Here is an 18492-nt window from a genome sequence, read left to right as displayed (position 1 = left end):
ACCCCTCTGAGGTCATCTGAAGTTGACAGACTCAGACACACCAAGGCTAACAGTGAGAGGCTGAAGGCAAGGCAAACTAGACTCGAGAGGCTTTCAAAGACCAGGTCTCTGCTGAGAATTACCACAGTAAAGTACCCCATGGTGTGGAAGTGCCGGTAAGGAGCTAAGCAGGGGTCTGAAGGTGGAGAAGCACCTCTTGGGGTGTCCTGAGGTTTTAGGAGAAAGTCAGAAATAAGGGGAAAGACAGGCTGGGTGTGGTGGCGCACACCTTTAATCCCAGCACTTGGGAGGCAGAGGCAGGTGGATCTCTGTGAGTTCGAGGCCAGACAGGACAGTCAAGGCTACACAGAGAAACCCTGTCTGGGGGGTGAGGGGGGGGAAGGGGAGGAGAGACTTGACCCAGTTCAGACACCCAGGAGTACACTGCCATATTTCTACTTCCCAAGTAAGTTCTTTATTGTCTAACTGATCACCACATTTACTGCGGCCTAGCACCAGGCCAGGCACACTAAGCATAATTACAAAGAGAAAGAGACTCCCAGGCAATGGGAGGTGTACAACTTCAACATTTCTCAGGAGTTCATCTGTGGTTAAAAATCACACCTGGACTTAGCAGCCAGTATTGCAATGAACATTCTTTAGGATACTTGTTAAAGAAAAACATCACAGCTCACATTTACAATGGCATGGAATTTTTTCCCTAGTATAACTTTGTTACCAATGAACAAGATTTATTTAAAGTTCAGTTTGCATTCCCCTTCCTATAATAGGAATCATTTTTTTAAAAGGAGTTGTAAAGGGCTAAGCAGTAGAGGGCTTAGGTACAAATGTGGCCGGAAGGGCTTTGGGCTGGATCCAGCTCCTCTCTGGGCCTTCCTATGTCTCACTATCTGCAGGACAACACAGCACGCGTTCCTAAGCAGCTCCTCAGAGGCCGCTATGGCTGAGGAGGGAGCCCATGCCGCCGCGAGAATGGTCTAAATAAAAGATGCTTCTCAGAGCGAAGTTTAGCACCAACCCAGGGAGTACCAGGGGTCACTGGGAGCTTCATCCCCTACATTACTAACCTCCTGATTTTCTCAAACTCTCAGAACTCAGGGATGTGCAGTTCTGGAAACAGATTCTAACTAACAGCCTACAGTAGACTGGGATGACTGGACACAGTGACAACTCCACCCAGGAGCAACTGTCTGCTTCATGTGAAGAATGCTCAGCACAGCGCAGAGCAGTGGGAGCAGCAGCCTGAGGGCCTGAGACAGTGACGCCAGAACACTTCACTTCCTCCAGCCAGCCTACACTCCACTGTGGAGCACGTGGCTGGGGAGAGTCCTGGCCTCCTGCTGGCCAGCAGCCCACTGCGGTTCCATTTGGCAAGTGAGGGGCAAGCTGGAAACTTCTCTAGTGTTAGTCTGGGTGCTCTAGTGAAAAAGGTCACCGATTCCTTGGGCTAAAACAAGCTAAATGAGTCATTCTGAACTAACAGAACTCTGGAGACGTGTTCCCCTCTGACCCTCTTCACATAATAATGTATCTTTTCTTCTTGATTGCTTTAAAGTGAGCCGCTAGCTTTGGCACAGTGGGAAAGAATGACAGATCCTTCCTTTCTTTTTACAATAGGACACTGAAGTCCAACAGGATTCCAGTATATGGAGATGCTAGACCCAGGTCGCAGCAACAGGACCATGTCCAGCTCTAGCTCTCTTCTTTTCCAGCCTAGAGATGCTCTGGCTATCACATCCAGGGGGCCTTAGCAAAAATGACCATCAAAGCTAGTGAAATGGAAGGTAGCATTCAAAATGTAACACTGGTTTTCTTAACATGGAATACTGGTTTTCGTATAGCGTGTATAAGGCACGGTGTGAGAAAGCTGCCCCCACTCCCAGCCGCACAGCCCCATGGGCTCCTCACACGCTCACATGCACACAGGAAAGGCCAGCTGGCTTTGCCACGATGCATGGGGAATGGGTTGCTTCTGATCACTTCTGGTTTTTGAGCTGGTTGGAGAGCCAGTCCAGGCCTTCATAAAGCCCATCTCCACTGGTGGCACAGGTAGCCTGAATGTACCAGTTTCTCTGGCGAAGGGAATGTAAGCCAAGCTTGTCTGTGATCTCTGCTGCATTCATAGCATTAGGAAGATCCTTAAAGAAAAGAAGCAAACAGTTTACCAACCTGTATTCATGCAATACAACAAGAGCGTCCTCTAAAACATATCCTGACCCACAGTGCCTATTTCAGTTGCTCAGGCCCAAAACCTTAGCTTTTTCCTTCTCAGTCCACCCCAACAGTTCAAGAACCAGATTTTATTCTGGATCTGACCACCTCTCACCATCCTCTCTGCCACCATGCCTCCTTTAACTAGAATATAAAGCAGGAATCTTTCTCTTTTCTCTGACTAGGATATACTAGCATCAAAGGAAGATCTGGATGCACTGATATGGCAGAATATCAAATACATGCTAAGTGAAAATACAGGCCACAAAACAATGTAAACCATAACCCCTGGAATGTAAAGAGGTATACAACCACATAATTGCTTACATGGGCATAGAAAGTCTTCTCTCTGGAAAAAGATACATAATTTTAACCTGTCAATAAAGCTAGAGGAATGGAAGGTATTCAGAATGTAACACTGGCTTTCTTTAAATGGAATACTAGGTTTTGGACAGCCTGTGTAAGTCACAGTGTGAGAAAGCTGCTCCCACTCCCGGCCACACAGTCCCAGGGCTCTTCACACACTCACGTGCTCACACGAAAAATGTTTCACTTGACATTCTCAACTTTTCAAATTTCCACTCTGGACTTGTTCTGTTTTTATCATTAAAAACAAAGCCATTATGTTGTTGCTTAAGGCCCGTTATGCCCACTAGTGAAACTGCCTGGCATCCTACCAGCACAACAGGTAACAGGTGAGTGAATCATGATCCAGCCACCCCAGGAAGTCATGTTTTTAGAGTGGAGGTGACAACAACAACTGCAGTTGGTAAGTCTAAAGTGACAAAACTGGCTGTAGCACTGTCATTACCGTACAATTTCGGCTTCATAAGAAATGGAGAAAGGGGGCACACCTCCTGTGCACAGAGGTCACCTCCCAGAGCCCCACTCCATCTTCTCTGGGGTTTGGTTCAGCTCAGACCCAGAGGCTGTGCAGTTCTGCATCAGCCTTCCCCCCACATTTCATGGTTTTTCCTTTCTAGCTGAGGCTCCTCCTCTGCAACAATAGCCCCTGAGGATCCACTCTTCCCTGTTCACCCCTCTTTCTGCATCTGCAACCTGTGGCTCCCTTCCCTCCTGGCTCAGCTGTAGGTCATGCCCAGCACTTCCCACAGCACCCTGCACTCCTCCTCCACAGCACTCTAGCAGACATATTAGTCTCTCTTCCCTGCTCTCCTCCCACCACAGGGTAAACACAGACGTTTGTCACTTGTTCACTGCTAAGTGCCCAATACCTGCAGCAAAGCCTGGAGCCTAGCAGATGCCTGATTAGTATTTACGGAGCGACTATAAGACATTCTAAATAGGAGATGGGGGAGAAGCTATGGTTAGGACTGGTGAGGAGGAGGCAGGCATCTAATTTAGAATCTATATATTCAAATGAGCCATCTGGCAGTAAATTTAGTCTCAGTGTTCAGAAAGCTGACAACCACATACCTGTTTGTTTACAAACACCAATAAAACTGCGTCTCTGAGCTCATCTTCGGCTAACATTCTGGTTAGTTCTTCCCGGGCCTCATTGACCCGCTCTCTGTCATTACTGTCAACCACGAAAATCAGACCTGCAAAGGATCCCCAAGCGTGTTAGAAACATGAGCCTAGAGCGCAGCCATTTGCATGTCCACACAGCTGCTCCCTGCTCACAGTAAGGACTCACAGAGGGCAGGCAACAAGAGCATGGCACAGGCTTGGAATCCCAGCACTCCGGAGGCGGAGGCAGAAATGCCACCCACAAGTTCAAGGTCATGCTGAGCTGTTAAGACATAATGAGACTCTGTCTCCTCCTTCCTTTTCTTCATCACTCTCTTTGGGAAGTCTGCAGGGCTCAGGGTTAGGGAGCTTACTGTACATTCATCTCACCTGCCGTGCTCAGAAGGATCACAGCCCTTCAGCAGATCAGCCAGAAGGAAGAAAGAAAAGTTAGGTTTGCTTATTAGTCACTAATTTCCACCTCCGATGGGAAAAGGATGTTGGAAGAACACGGTTTGCACAAAGGCCGAGGAGCAGGTATGCTGCCTTGGAAGTGGTCCCAGGAAAGCAGGTCGGGGCTTAGGGGAGGAAAGGGCTGAAGGAAGGACAGAGCAGTCAAGTCGGCAACTTCCAGGTAAACAGTGTTGGATGCTACTGGACATTCCAGCCCATGTGAAAGCCTTTTGTACCCCATGAGACAAAAAAGGAAACTGTCCTTCCATACATACTAAGAGGCACCTAAAAGCTATAAACCCCTCAACATTTGTAGGTTGCATTTGTGAGAATGTCAAGAGCCGATGGACACCTGCAGTAAAGAATGTGGTTGTTCTTCTGTCACCAGGACTTTCAATGGGAGAGGAGTCTCTGATGATGGGAGCACACCCCCGCTAGTTTATACTAATAAGACTGCCTCTGGGAAGGGAGGGAGGTGGGGGTTTGACTCACATGACCCAGTGAGTCACTCCATGTGCCTCTGTAATGGAGTCCCAATAAAAACAATGTTCACATGGCCACAGGAGCTCGCATAAACTTCCCTGGTGCCAGCACTGTTTGCTGTCTCACATCCATGTGCTGGCAGAACAGGTGCTGCTCCCTGAATCTCAGGGCAGTGGACAACAGAAGCTGTGGCTGGCAGGCACCTTCCTGCTGACTGCTGCACTCGTGTCCTGCTGCTGTAATAAACCTGTAATTTCAAGCACAGCTCTGTCCTGAGTCCTGTGATTCATCCTCACAAACTATTAAACCTGCTAGTGAAGGCTGCCAAATTATAAAACCATCCAGCAGGAAGTCAGGGTGGTTGGGGGAGCCTAATCTGCTATAGCTGATGACAGAAGCAATCAAGATAAGATTGTGCTCTTAAACTGTGAAATGCAGCCCAGCTCTGGGTAGTGGGTGTCAGAGCCGTGCAGCTCCCACTACATCACCAGAGGAATGCTGGGAGGTGAGAAAGCAGGGCAGGCTGGAGGCGGCACCATCATGAGCGCCACATGACATCTAAGGGAAGGACTGAAACCTGTCCAGACTTGCCACACTGTTGAGGAAGCACATGCAGAGCGAGCACAGACTGGAGAAGAGCTCCTCAGTCAGGACTCCACGTGACAATGACAGTAACAAGTTGGTGTTTGGCTGAAAGCAAGACCTTTGAGACAAAAATGTGGTGCAGCTGTCCAGAGACGTCACTTGATCCTAGACTCAACTACCAGGAGTGACAGCTCCTCTGTTTCTGGGACGTAGGTGAAAACAAGCAGCTTCCTCTGGACATCAATCCCTTCATCCTGGGAATGTTGCACTGCCAGTGTTGGCCCTAACGCTCTCAAGTCACAGGCACACGGGGTATCAAAGAACTAGCAAGGCACCAGGGCACCAGGGACCAGGTCAAGTGATAGGAGCAGGGAAACTACCTAGAAGAAAACCCCTTGGTGAGAGACCAATAGCTATCTGCAGATATCAGAAAGGCCACAACTGAGTCAAGCAAGGTGCCTTGTACAGCTCAATGAGGAGACAGAAGACAAGCAGGAAAAGCCACAGGAAGTCCACAGGGCAGAGGCAGAAGGACTGAAGGTAAAGTGAGCTTCCGAGAGGACTCTGCTAGAAGTACCCAGCTGAGGGCACACTTCATGGGGACACTGCAGGAGAGACTCTGGTAGGAAACAGGAAGTAGGGTCAGATGACAGAGATTTCACAACTGTTCAAGAGAGAAAACGAGGCCTGGCCCTTTGCCCATGTCTCTGTGTGTCCCAGGCCTTCCAGGCAGCCTACCCAGCAGACCAGCACTCAATGCTTCTAACGTGCTTAGAGTTCTCATGTGAGTCAAAGCTGTGTCTGATATATCATATTGGATTGAAAATGGAAACCTCAAGCCCACCCACACAGGTTTGGCATGCTACTTGAAGTTCTGGAGACAGTTCTAAGTACAGCAGCTGATGTGGAAATTCAAGCAGAGCCTTAGCTACCAATGCAAAACCAACAGAGCAGAAATGACTGTTCTCGCTTTGCCATTCCTAATGCAAGCAAAACCACACGTTTCTCATGTGAATGAGACCCAAGCAGCCATGATGGAGTCCTCTAAAACCAAGGGCCAAAATACACACTTCTTCCCTTAAAAATAAGATAGAATTAAATTAGAGGCCAGAGTATGTCCTACTTTACACTGCTTGACGTGGGTCCTCATCTAAAAACCTCCCATCAGAATGACTGCACACTGATCCATGAAGAGTCTGTAAAGGAGCCATATATAGCTGGAGGACCACGAGTTCCAGGCAAGCCTGACCTACAAAACTAGACCCTGTGCAAGAACACTTGCCGAGCATAGCAAAATTCTAGGTTTGATCTCAGCCTTGTTTCTCATCTTACCAAAAAAAAAAAAAAAAAGAGAGAGAGAAAGATGGGGGATATATGTAATATATTTATTATACTATCTACACTTGTAGAAAAAGTATGTGTAGATACAAGAAATAAAAGGTGGTTGTGTGTGGGAGGTTATCTGAAAAATAAAACTTTTTGTATTCCTCTCTCTTTTTTGATACAGATAAACTGCCATTCAGTAATTAAACAAATGGTGATGGCACACGCCTTTAATCCCAGCACTCAAGAGGCAGAGGCATGAGGATCTCTAAGTTCAAGGCCAGCCTGGTCTACAGAGCGAGTTCCAGGACAGCCAGAGCTACACAGAGAAACCCTGCCTCAAACTGCCATTTTTATTTTATTTTATTTTTTGTACTCTACAGTTTTGTACTCTACAGTTATCAGTTAGGAAATCAAATGGTTTACATTCTAGTCTATGCACGTAAACCAACACAGGGCCGGGAGAGACTAGGACTTCCTGCCCACTGGAAAAGCATTGTAGGCCTGAGCTCTGAGCCACAGCTCAGGCTTTTTTATTTTTTGTTTTGAAACATCTCACAAAGTTGACAAGGCTTGTCCTGAAGTTATCTGGCAGTCCAAGCAGACCTTGAACATGTGCTTCTCGTGGCATTCTGAGTATTTCAGGCCTGGATAACCAGGCCCAGCCTTTGATGTCTTAATAGAGAATTAAAGGCACTCATTAACGTCTGTCATACTCAACAGACTGATGAAAACAATTTAAATTAAAAGACAGCCTGACGGAGCAGGGGCAGTATCCAAGACGACTCACAGATGAGACACGCGGCCCAGCCGAGACGGCAAGCCCCATTCTCCACACAGCTCCTACTTGCTGTTTCATGAAGAGCCAGCACACCACCCCTCCCTCCCAGAACATAACTACCTCCCTCCATCAGAGCAACGGTTGCTGACAGGCTAGAAAATTAGGCTTGCTACAAACAGAAGACTGAAGACAAAATGCACCTCAGCTTGATGCTTAACTGTGAAAACTGAATAGGGTGGAGGAGAAGTGTGGCCAGAGAACACCATCCGCCTGAGATTCTGAGTGCTCTTAGCTACACAACTGAGCACTTCACAAAATTAACCCCATTTCAGGCCAGGGATTTGGGCAGCAGGCTTTATCCTCTTTTTAAGATGAAGGAATAGAAGCAGAAGAAGTTACCTAACGTTTCCTAGGTCAATCCCGCTATTCTAGTTTATTACAGATGAAATGGTGAGAAATGGCCAAGTTGCCAAGCACCAGACCAAGATAAATACACACTCCAGTGAGCATCAAAAAACCTATCCTTCTTGCCACACACACTACACCACAATGGAAAAACCTATGCATCCCCATGGAAGAGATGTGGTTTCTCTGAAAATAAAGAAGGATGTGTTTTTCCTGGTTTCCTTGTATAGAATGTATTCAGGAAATTCCTTACTTAAAAAGATTTCAGTGGGCTGGAGAGATGGCTCAGGGGTTAAGAGCACTGTCTGCTCTTCCAGAGGTCCTGAGTTCAATTCCCAGCAACCACATGATGGCTCACAACCATCTATAATGCAATCTGGCATGCAGGCACACATACAGACAGGATACTGTATAAATAATAAATAAATAAACCTTTAAAAAAAAAAAAAAAAAAGATTTCAGCATGCCAGGTGTGGTGGTGCATGCCCGTAATCCCAGCACTCTAACAGGAAGAGGCAGACAGATCTCTGATTTCAAGACCAGCCTATTCTACAGAGTTCCAGGATAGCCATGCCAAACAGAAAAACCCTGTCTTGAAAAACCAAAACAAAAAAAAAAAAAAAAAAAGAAAGAAAGAAAGAAAGAAAGAAAGAAAGAAAGAAAGAAAGAAAGAAAAAGACTTCAGCAATCAAAGAGAAGAAGAGCGACATGGGGTTGAGGGAGTGGCTCGATGTGCCAGCTTAGCATGCATAAGGCCCTGGGTTCAACCCCCAACACCACAAAGGAAAACAATAAAGAGTTCAAGGGCAGCTTGGACTAGGCCCACTGTCACATTTAACACAAGTTAGAGAAACCACCATTTTGCGACTCCTAACAAAACAACAGAGTTCTCCGCACCCTTCAGTGTACACTAGGATCACGTGGTAGAAGCCTGATAGGGAGCTTCATCTGGAGAAATCAGGCTGACAGCATCTGAGGACACTGGCATCAAAGTATGAAAACCCGGTGGCTGCAAGGGCTCCAGGCAGAAGAGCGCCATTGTTTAGTGGGTGCTGATTTCAGCTGTTCAAGGTGAGATGGCTTTTGAAGATGGGCAATGGTATTGACTGTACAACATTGTGAATGTATTTAATACCAATGGCTTGTAGGCTTAAAAGTAGATTAGATGTGTCCAGGGGCTCAGTGGCAGAGTGCTTACCTAGCATGCTTGAGGCCCTGGGTTTAACCCTCTAGCAACACCAAATCAGAACAAAATTGGCTAATTCAGCTGAGGTGGCTGCTGTGGGAAGATCCTGAGTTTTAAGTGAGCCTGGACTACATATAACAAGTGCATGTCTTTATAAAAAATGTTTTTTATATATCTAAATATATAAACATTTATATACATAGAATATGACAACAGAATACAAATACAAAACAATGACAGAAAAATCTTTCACCCAGTCATTCTGCTCAGAGGTAAATCAAAATAATTGAAATAAGAACTCTGCTGGACCCAGTGGCACACACCATAATTCTAGCACTCAGGAGGTAGAGGCAGGAGGAACTCCAATACCCACAGGAGAATGTTCACAGCAGCATTGTTCCCAATAGCAAAAAGGTGGGAGCAACGCCAGTGTGCATCAAAAAAGGAACAAGCCAGGCCTTGTGCAGTATGCCTGGAAGCCCAACACTAAGCAAGACCACCTGAGTTTAGGGGTTGGAAACAGACCAGTATGGGCATCATGGACTCCAAACTCAAAAGGGGGCGAGGTGGGTACATGCATGGTGGTGCACACCTGTAACCCCACCAAACAGTCAAGTTCAGAAGTTCAAGGCTAGCCTTGGGCATATGAGTTTGAGCATAGCTTGGCTACACGAGACCCTGACTGTGATAGTTCCAAACGACATTTATTATTTAACAAGAAGGAAGCCAGGTGTGGTGGCACTCGCCTCTAATCATAGCACCTGAGAGGCAGAGGTAGGAGGGTCTCTGTGAGTTCCAAGACAGCTGATTTACATAGAATCGTTACTCTTGGAAGTGATATAACTGCATGGAGATTGTGTTTTGAAAAATAGTAGTCTGGCAGTAGTGGTGCACACCTTTAATCCCAGCACTTGGGAGGCAAAGGCAGGAGGATCTCTGTGTGTTCGAGGCCAGCCTGGTCTACAAAGTGAGTCCAAGACAGTCAGGGCTATTACACAGAGAAACCCTGTCTCAAAAGCCCAAAGCAAAACAAACAAATAAACAAACAAAACAACAACAACAAAGTAAAAAGCCTCATAAGTTGGCACTGAGCACTGAGGGAATGCATGAGTCAAAGGCATCACATCTGGGATAGCAAAGTGTTAACTAGAAAGACTGAGTGATGGATACAGAGAGTTCATCACAGATTCATCTCTCCCTTTGTGTATTTCTAATTTTCCACTAAAGAAAGTGTTTAGGACTCAGTACTTAGACAGCTCAATTGATGGAATGCTTGTCTACCATAAACTAGGTTCAGTCTGTAGGACCATATAAAGCTGGGTGTGGTGTCCCACAGCTGTAATGCAGGTGCCAGGTGGTGATGGCAGGAGGATCAGAAAGTGAAGGCTAACTACACGGAAGTTCCAGGCCATCCTGGGTTACAGATGAGATCTTGTCTCAGAAGAAAAAAATTTTTTAAAAAACCACCCTATTTTAAGGAAAGATATTCTAAAATCTACAAGCTGAGAAAATAATGTGTCAAGTAACAACTCAGTGAATACTGATGAGATATAAAGGGACAATTCACCTGGAGGCGTGGTCCTAAAGACTCTTTACTATTGAACACATGCAACAAAAACTCTCGTCAAAAGCAAATATGTTCTAAGTAGATTCCAAGTGAGTAAACTTAGATGCCATATGGTAAAGATTCTACATGGGAGTCAGGGGTGAGAACCGTGCCAACAGCCTGTTTCAATGGCAAGGCCCAGGAAGGCACCATCTACTGAAACACAGCCCTGGGAAACAGGAGTGGGTTATAACTACTTCCCAGAACACACTGACAGGGAAGCAAGGGGCAGATCCGAGTGGGGTCCACGCTTGCTCAGACACCTGGAGAAGGAGGGCCATCGGAGCACTGTGGCCACATAAGATGACAAGATTTGGGGTTCCGGCCACCCCTAGTCATCCCTTTCCCTTTGGATGTGATTTCCAGATAGTCTCAGCAGACTTAAAGGACTTGACTGAGTTCAAATTCTTCAAAAACTGGCACTTCGTGTAAGAGCAAAAACTCTTCCATTAACCGGAAGACAAAAATCCATAGGCTAACCATTTTCTAACTTTCTACATTAGAAGGAGTTCAAACCCAAGTCCTTTTTCTGGGACATGTCTAGGAGCCATGTCACAAAGACACCTCCCCAGTGGTGCAGAAACAGCTGGCCACCCTAATAAAGCAGAGCGCCAGCAGGCATCCCAGTCCCGCCTTCAGACACACCCATTGCGCACACCTCCAACCATTACCTTGAGTGTTCTGGAAGTAATGTCGCCACAAAGGTCTGATTTTGTCCTGGCCACCAACATCCCAGACTGTGAAGCTGATATTTTTATATTCTACCGTCTCCACATTGAAACCTAAGAAGGGAAGTTAGATATACTTTTCATTATGACTTTCACTGGTTCAACAATTCAAAATAACTTCAATTAACATTCGAAAGTACTTTTCATTTATAAAGCAGCTTATAAACAGTCACGAGTCACACAGCGAAAGTCCTCAGTCTGTCAGTCTTTGTGCTCTGGCCATCCACCCGCAAACACTCATCTTCCCAGCTCTGCTTTCTCTAACAGAAGACCCTCCAGGGTACTTCTGAACAAAGAGAAGCCATCCCCGGGAGGGATTTCCACTTCCTGCCACACGGTGTATAGTCTCCTCACTTCCTCCCCACACTATTTGCCCTCCACCTTAGAACAATGACAGTCTCCTCCACCTGTGTGCTAGATTCAACTCACACCGTGGAAACCCTGTACACAGCACTGATTGCCCTCTATCTGAGTCATCCCCAACCTCAGCACGCCTGTGTACTTCATACTTCACATCTTAAAAAACAAACCCAAGCTGGGTGTGACCCCAGCACTCCAGACAGAGCAAGGCAGATCAGACGCTCAAGGTTATCCTCGGCTGCCTAAAGCTTTAAGGGCAGCTTGGGCAATGCCTCATTAAGCTGCTACAGATCCCTGTTAAAGCCACATCTTTATGTTCTACGATCTTCTATTTGCTCTTCTAAAGTCAAGGAAATTTCTAAAAATGAGTAATGGATTCTTTCTAATAATACCTGAATAAAGCTCAAACAAATATAACAGGAAGTGGTGCAGAAAGACACCTCTGAAAGACAACGTAATAAATGATAAGGCACTTCACGTTAGCATGAAAACGTCACTCACTCAAACATTGTTGGGCAACTCTGCACTCTTGAGAGTCCAAAAACAACCAGTGGGCAAGTATACTCTTCATAAATCTGAGTTATTCTTTTTTTTTTTCTTATTTTATGTGTACGAATGTTTTGCCTGTGTGTACATATGTGCACCACATTTCAATTGGACCCAATTACAGATGACTGTGAGTCATCATGTAGGTGCTGGCAATTTGAACCTGGATCTTTTGTAAGACCAGCAAGTGCTCTTAAATGCTGAGCCATTACCCAGGCATGGTGGTGCACGCCTTTAATCCCAGCACTCCGGAGGCAGAGGCAGGTTGGAGGTCAGCCTGATCTACAAAGTGAGAGTTCAGGACAGCCAAAGCTACACAGAGAAACCCTGTCTTGAAAAACCAAAAAAAAAAAAAAAAAAAAAAAAAAAAGCTGAGCCATCTCTCCAGTCCCTTATTTAATTTTTTTAAAATAAAAAATGTAAACCTTGTAAAGTTAGGAGAAAATAGCTAATATTGTTATGATCTTAAAAGGAATTGTCTAAAAATACTATAAAACTATGAAGGAAAAATATACATTTGGCTAACTAATAATTTAAAGGTCCTTTATGGTTTTATTGTTTTTTGAAGACAGGGTTTCTCTGTGTAATCTTGGCTCCCCTGGACTCACTTTGTAGACCAGGCTGGTCTCGAACTTAGAGAGCTCCTGCTGCCTCTGCCTCCCGAGTGCTGGGATTAAAGGCCTGCACCTCCATGCCCTGCTACAATTCCCTTATGTTAACATAGGGAAAAAAAAAAGGACACATTTATCACATTTTGGTTGGTTGGTCTTTGTTTTTCGAGACAGGGCTTCCCTGTGTAGCCTTGGCTGTCCTAGACTCACTTTGTAGACCAGGCTGGCCTCAAATTCACAGTGATCCACCTGCCTCTGCCTCCCGAGTGCTGGGATTAAAGGAGTGCGCCCACCACACCTGGCTCCTTTTTCACATTTATCAACCAGAAAATACGTACCTGACAAGAATTGTTCACGACCTAAATTGTTCTTCTTCAAAAATCACAACAACAAAAACAACTGAACATTAAAAATAAGAAACAAGGGCTGGAGAGATGGCTTGGAAGTTAAGAGCACTGCCTGCTCTTCCAAAGGTCCTGAGTTCAATTCCCAGCAACTGCATGACGGCTCACAACCATCTGTAATGAGATCTGGTGCCCTCTTCTGGTGTGCAGCTGTATATGCTTTCAAAACACTGTATACTTAATAAAATAAAATTTTAAAAAATACTGTTAAAAAATAAACACTCGGGAGGCAGAAGCTGGCCAGCCTGGTCTACAAAGTGAGTCTAGGGCAGCCAAGATTACACAGAGAAACCCTGCCTCAGAAAAAACAAGCAAACAAACAAACAAACAAACAAAAAAATCAAGGGTGGGAAAAATAAAAGAAATCAGAGAAGAGCAAAAGAAGACATTATTCATTTATTCACCTATAATAAAAGCAGTCCTAATAGAAGTCAGTGTTTTCTCTCTATCAGATGGCAGATTTCCACTTTTCACTGCTGGTGGCACAACCTTTTTTGGAGAATAGTCTGACAACCTGTTTATACACTTTCAATATCACCTCTCATAAGAAGCCCTCTCCCAGTGACTACTGCAAGGAAGTGAAATACATGCTTGCAAAAACTCAAGACAGGGCTGGAGAGATGCTCAGCGGTTAGAGCACTGACTGCGTTTCCAGAGGCCTAGGTTTAATTCCCAACACTCACATGGCAGCTCACAACTGTCTGTAACGTCAGTTCCTGGGGATCTGATGCCCTCCCTATTCTGGCCTCCAAAAGCACCAGGCACAGAAGTGGTATACAGATATAAATACCCACACACATACAACAATAGAAGATAAAAATAAATGTTTTTAAGGTGAAGGCTGCTCACTTGGACATTATGTACAAAGACAAACAGTTGAATCTGGCATGGTGGGGTAGGCCTGAAATTCTGGCTCTTGAAAATAGGAAGCAGGACAGCTGCTGCCAGCTTAAGGCCGCTCATTTATGGTCACCTAGAACTGCATAGCAAGACTGTGCCTTAGAAAGGGAAAAACAGCCGGGCGGTGGTGGTGTACGCCTTTAATCCCAGCACTCGGGAGGCAAAGGCAGGTGGATCACTGTGAATTTGAGGCCAGCCTGGTCTACAATGCAAGTCCAGGACAGCCAAGGCTACACAGAGAAACCCTGTCTAGAAAAAACAACAACAACAACAACAAAAAATCAACCAACCTAGCAACAAAACCAAGGACTGGAAAAATAGCTCAGAAAGTAAAGTGCTTGTCTTGAAAGCATGAAGGCCTAAACCCAATCCCCAGAACTGGGGTGGGAGGTGGAGAGGCAGGGGTAGTAGAGGCAGAGACAGGAGGAGCCTTGGAGCTGGCCAGCCAACCTGCCTAAGTTATCAGGTGAGTTCCCTGCCTATGAGGGATTCTGTCTCAAAAAAAAAAAAAAAAAAAAAAAAAAAAAAGACAAAAGGGGGTGGGGTATAAACTAGTGACTAAAGGAGGATGCCCAAGAGTATACTCAGCCCTAGATACCCAAATGCATGTGCACACACACATAAATAGCTATAAAGCTATAAATACCCCAACCGCCTAGCAATGAACATGACTCTAAAATACAGCCTTATAATGGAATACTAAACCACCTATAAAATTCAATGTTGTCCTGCTGCTGTCCCTTTTAATCTAGCGAAGGCCAGCTCATTCTTTTGGTGTTGGCTTAAGAGCTAGACTGAAGGGCACCTCTTCTGTTGGTGGCTTTGGCCTCCTATTTAGCTGCATTTACCTAGTGGCCAGCAGGTCAGACTGCTCCCTTCCCAGGTGGTCTTGTATCCTCCAGAAACACTGGCTTCCTTAGCTAATGGTGGCAGCTCTCAGTCACTGGGATGTTTCACTAGCCAAAGCAAACCACGTGGCCAAGTTCAGCCCCATGCAGGAAGGGAGCAAGGGCAAGGATGCTGAGGAGCAAGACTCACTGGAGGCCGTTAGTTAAACAAACTATCATATCAGTGCGCAGTTCACTCACCAAAGATGTATTAGCCATCTAACATGGCCAGGCATTACCAGATGCTGGGGACAGTGAGAAGACAGACATGGTTCCTTTTTATTTACTTTGTTGGGAAGAAGACAGTGAATAATCAATAAACTATAAATGTTTCCAAGTGTTACTAATGACTTCAAGTTACTATGGAGACTTAGAGCGAGGAAAAAGGAAAGGAACTCTGGGAAATAACACTTAAACTGAGATCCAAAACAGTGGGCTGGCAGCATTCATGAGGTAAGGAAGAAAGCAGGAAGGACTCCAGAGGAAAATCAACAAAAAGTGAGCACATACACTATTGCATTAGCAAACTGGAAAAGGGCACTTACTTTAAAAATACACCAATCGCTGGGTGTGGTGGCACACGCCTTTAGTCCCAGCACTCGGGAGGCAGAGGCAGGCGGATCGCTGTGAGTTCAAGGACAGCCTGGTCTACAAAGTGAGTCCAGGACAACTAAGGCTACACAGAGAAGTCCTGTCTCCAAAAAAACCAAAAAAAAAAAATTCACCAATCAAAAGCCGTGCATGGTGGTACACGCCTTTAATCCCAGCATTTTGGAGGCAGGATTGCTGTGCGTTCGAGGTCAGCCTGGTCTACAAAGTGAGTCCCAGACAGCCAAGGCTACACAGAGAAACCTTGTCTCGGAAAAACAAACAAACAAAAAAACACCATTCAAATTCTTTAAATAGAGGGCTGGAGAGATGGCTCAGAGGTTAAGAGCACTGGCTGCTCTTCCAGAGGTCCTGAGTTCAATTCCCAGCACCCACACGGTGGCTCACAGCTTCCTATAATGTGATCTGATGGCCTCTCCTGGCCTGCAGGTGTACATGTAGGTAGAACACTGTATACATAATAATAAATAAATAAATCTTTTTAAAAAATCTTTAAATAGAATACTGAAAGAATATTTGAAACTTATGTATCTCTGGATATATATATATATATATATATATAGTGTGTGTGTGTGTGTGTGTGTGTGTGTGTGTGTGTGTGTGTGTGGCCTTGCATGTGCCAAGTAGCAAATGCCACGTTGCACATGTAGAGGACAGAGGGCAATTTTGTGGATTCCCAAGAATCAAACTCTGATGGTCAGACATGGCAGCAAGAACCTTCCCGGGCTAGGCTAATCTGCCAAACTATACATTGGTTTTCAATATGGGAAAGTTGTTTTCATTTTGAACTATACATTTTCAAATTGTGTGTGGGAACATTCCTATTAATTTACAACTTTCTTCAAATGCTGCAATCCCTGAAGCTAGTGCCCAATGTAAAAGGTGACCCATGTCAGCCATGCCAGAACTCAGACAGCGTCCAAATGCATATGACATCCTGGGGATTTGGTTTTGTAGGCAGGTCACAAGGTAAAGATTTAGTTCTGTCAAAAATGCCTTTGCAAATCTCTTTTAAAGCTCAGAAAGCATAGCACTGGTTCACAGTGAGGCTAGATTGCTGAACTCGTTACCATCTTAAGTACTTGTCTTGAGCCAGAGCGAAAAGAACACAAAGTCTACTCAGGACACACCTGGTTCAGAGAGACGCTCCCAAGGGGAGCCAGCAGAACGGAGGCTGAGGTTGAGAAAGACAGTGCTAGTTCCTACCCAGGGCTTGTATGGAAAGGGGGAAGGGTAGAGCTTCCTTACCACCTCAACAGTTACTATCTTTTCCTCTTGTCAAGCAAATAGGTCTAAATTTGCTTAACCTAAATTCCTCCACAACTCCCCTGTGAGCCAAGGAATGAGCCAGGAATGCTGAGAAGCACTTAGAGGTCCGGGTGTGCGGTTGAGCACAGTGGTATACTCAGGAGGGAGAGTCAGAGGAGTGTCAAAGTTCAAAGCCAGCCTGACTACAATGTAAGGCCTTGTCTCAAAAACCAAGAAACAACACAAGAACAAACTTATATAATCTCATTTGGGGCTTCAAAAAGTTTATGTTTTTGAAGTAGTAAAAGGGATTTTTGGTTTTTTTTCGAGACAGGGTTTATCTGTGTAGCCTTGGCTGTCTTGGATTTATGTTGTAGACCAGGTTGGCCTCGAACTTACAATGACCCGCCTGCCTCTACCTACCAAGCGCTAGGATTAAAGGTGTGCGCCACTACTGCCCAGTGAAGTAGTCAAAGTCTTAAAGAAACAAATATTCAATATAAGAAGCACATTAGGGACTGGAGGAATAGTTCAGAGGGTAAAGTGTTTGCCGATCAAACATGAGCTCAGATCCCCAGCACACATGTAAAAGATGGGCCTGATGGCACATGTCTGTAACCAGTGCTGCAAAAAGAAGGGAGGCGGGTACAGGAAAATCCTCAAACTTGATAGACAGCCAGCCTTGTCAAAATGACAGGTTTGGGTTCAGTGAAGAGGCTCTGTCTTGAAAAATAGGGTGGAGAATGCTAGAGGAAACCCCTGGTGTGGACATGCATGTACATACATAACACATATATACGCAAATGAAAATTCTGCAACAGTAACATGTCAGGGTGTAACATGCTAACTATGAACTGGAAAAGCCGTAGTCATGGGCATACCTATGGTAGGGATGGTTGTCACGATCTCTCCCAGCTTCAATTTGTACAAGATGGTGGTTTTGCCCGCTGCATCCAAACCCACCATGAGAATTCGCATTTCCTTTTTCCCAAATAGGCTTTTAAACAGCTTTTCAAAAACATTCCCCATTGTAGCTGAATTCTGTAACCTGAATGAAAAGCAAGTTTAACAGTTAATTCTTCATATATACACACACACAGATATGTATATACATACATATATACACACACACACACATATGTGCAGTATGTGAAATATATACATATACCATATATATGTAATAGACAGAAAATACATGGGGGATTAGAGGTGGTTCCTAGTAAAAGTTAAGTACAGCTTGGCCAATAAGGAAGATATGTTGTTTTCAAGAAGACACCACTAAGCCACCCTCTGATGCTCTGCCAGAAAACTGTATTTTCCACTGCAGCATCCAAGTGGGATTGGGAAGCACAGCCTCAAGGCCATGTTATGGTGGCAGCCTTTAGACACCTTAATTGTGGAAGAAATGTTACAACATATAACTGGACTTTCCACTAAAATGCACATCAGGTAGGCAGAAGTGAGAACATACTTTAGCATCCAGCATCTAATAGAGGTGACAGTCTTCTTAAAATCTATGTGCAGAGGTCCATGAATGCTCACTAACTACCAGGTCCCCGCAGAGCGTGCTAGCAGCCATTACTCCCTAGAAGGTAATTCTGTTGACTTCTAACAAGTTAAACACTAGTTGTTTCATTCTTCATTACAATCCCTGGCAGGTTATCTGACGAAGCAATGAAGTCAGGTGAGTTTTTGC

At 45.0% G+C, this 18492-nt stretch overlaps 1 protein-coding gene across 1 annotated transcript; it reads right to left on the bottom strand.

The window, feature by feature from the left end:
- Positions 1-1292: 1292 nt before the first annotated feature.
- On the bottom strand, positions 1293-17844 carry LOC127200519 (ADP-ribosylation factor 2). Its single transcript, XM_051158842.1, has 4 exons — positions 17678-17844; positions 11175-11285; positions 3649-3773; positions 1293-2138 (listed from the first exon to the last, which is right to left on the bottom strand). Exons 1-4 carry the CDS (start codon positions 17823-17825, stop codon positions 1977-1979), a joined length of 546 nt encoding a protein of 181 aa, XP_051014799.1. The 5' UTR covers positions 17826-17844; the 3' UTR covers positions 1293-1976.
- Between the last annotated feature and the right edge of the window lie 648 nt (positions 17845-18492).

The sequence above is a fragment of the Acomys russatus genome, chromosome 16 (assembly GCF_903995435.1).
Source record: "Acomys russatus chromosome 16, mAcoRus1.1, whole genome shotgun sequence".
Classification (NCBI taxonomy): Eukaryota; Metazoa; Chordata; class Mammalia; order Rodentia; family Muridae; genus Acomys; species Acomys russatus.
This window is presented reverse-complemented; position numbering and strand designations above follow the sequence as displayed.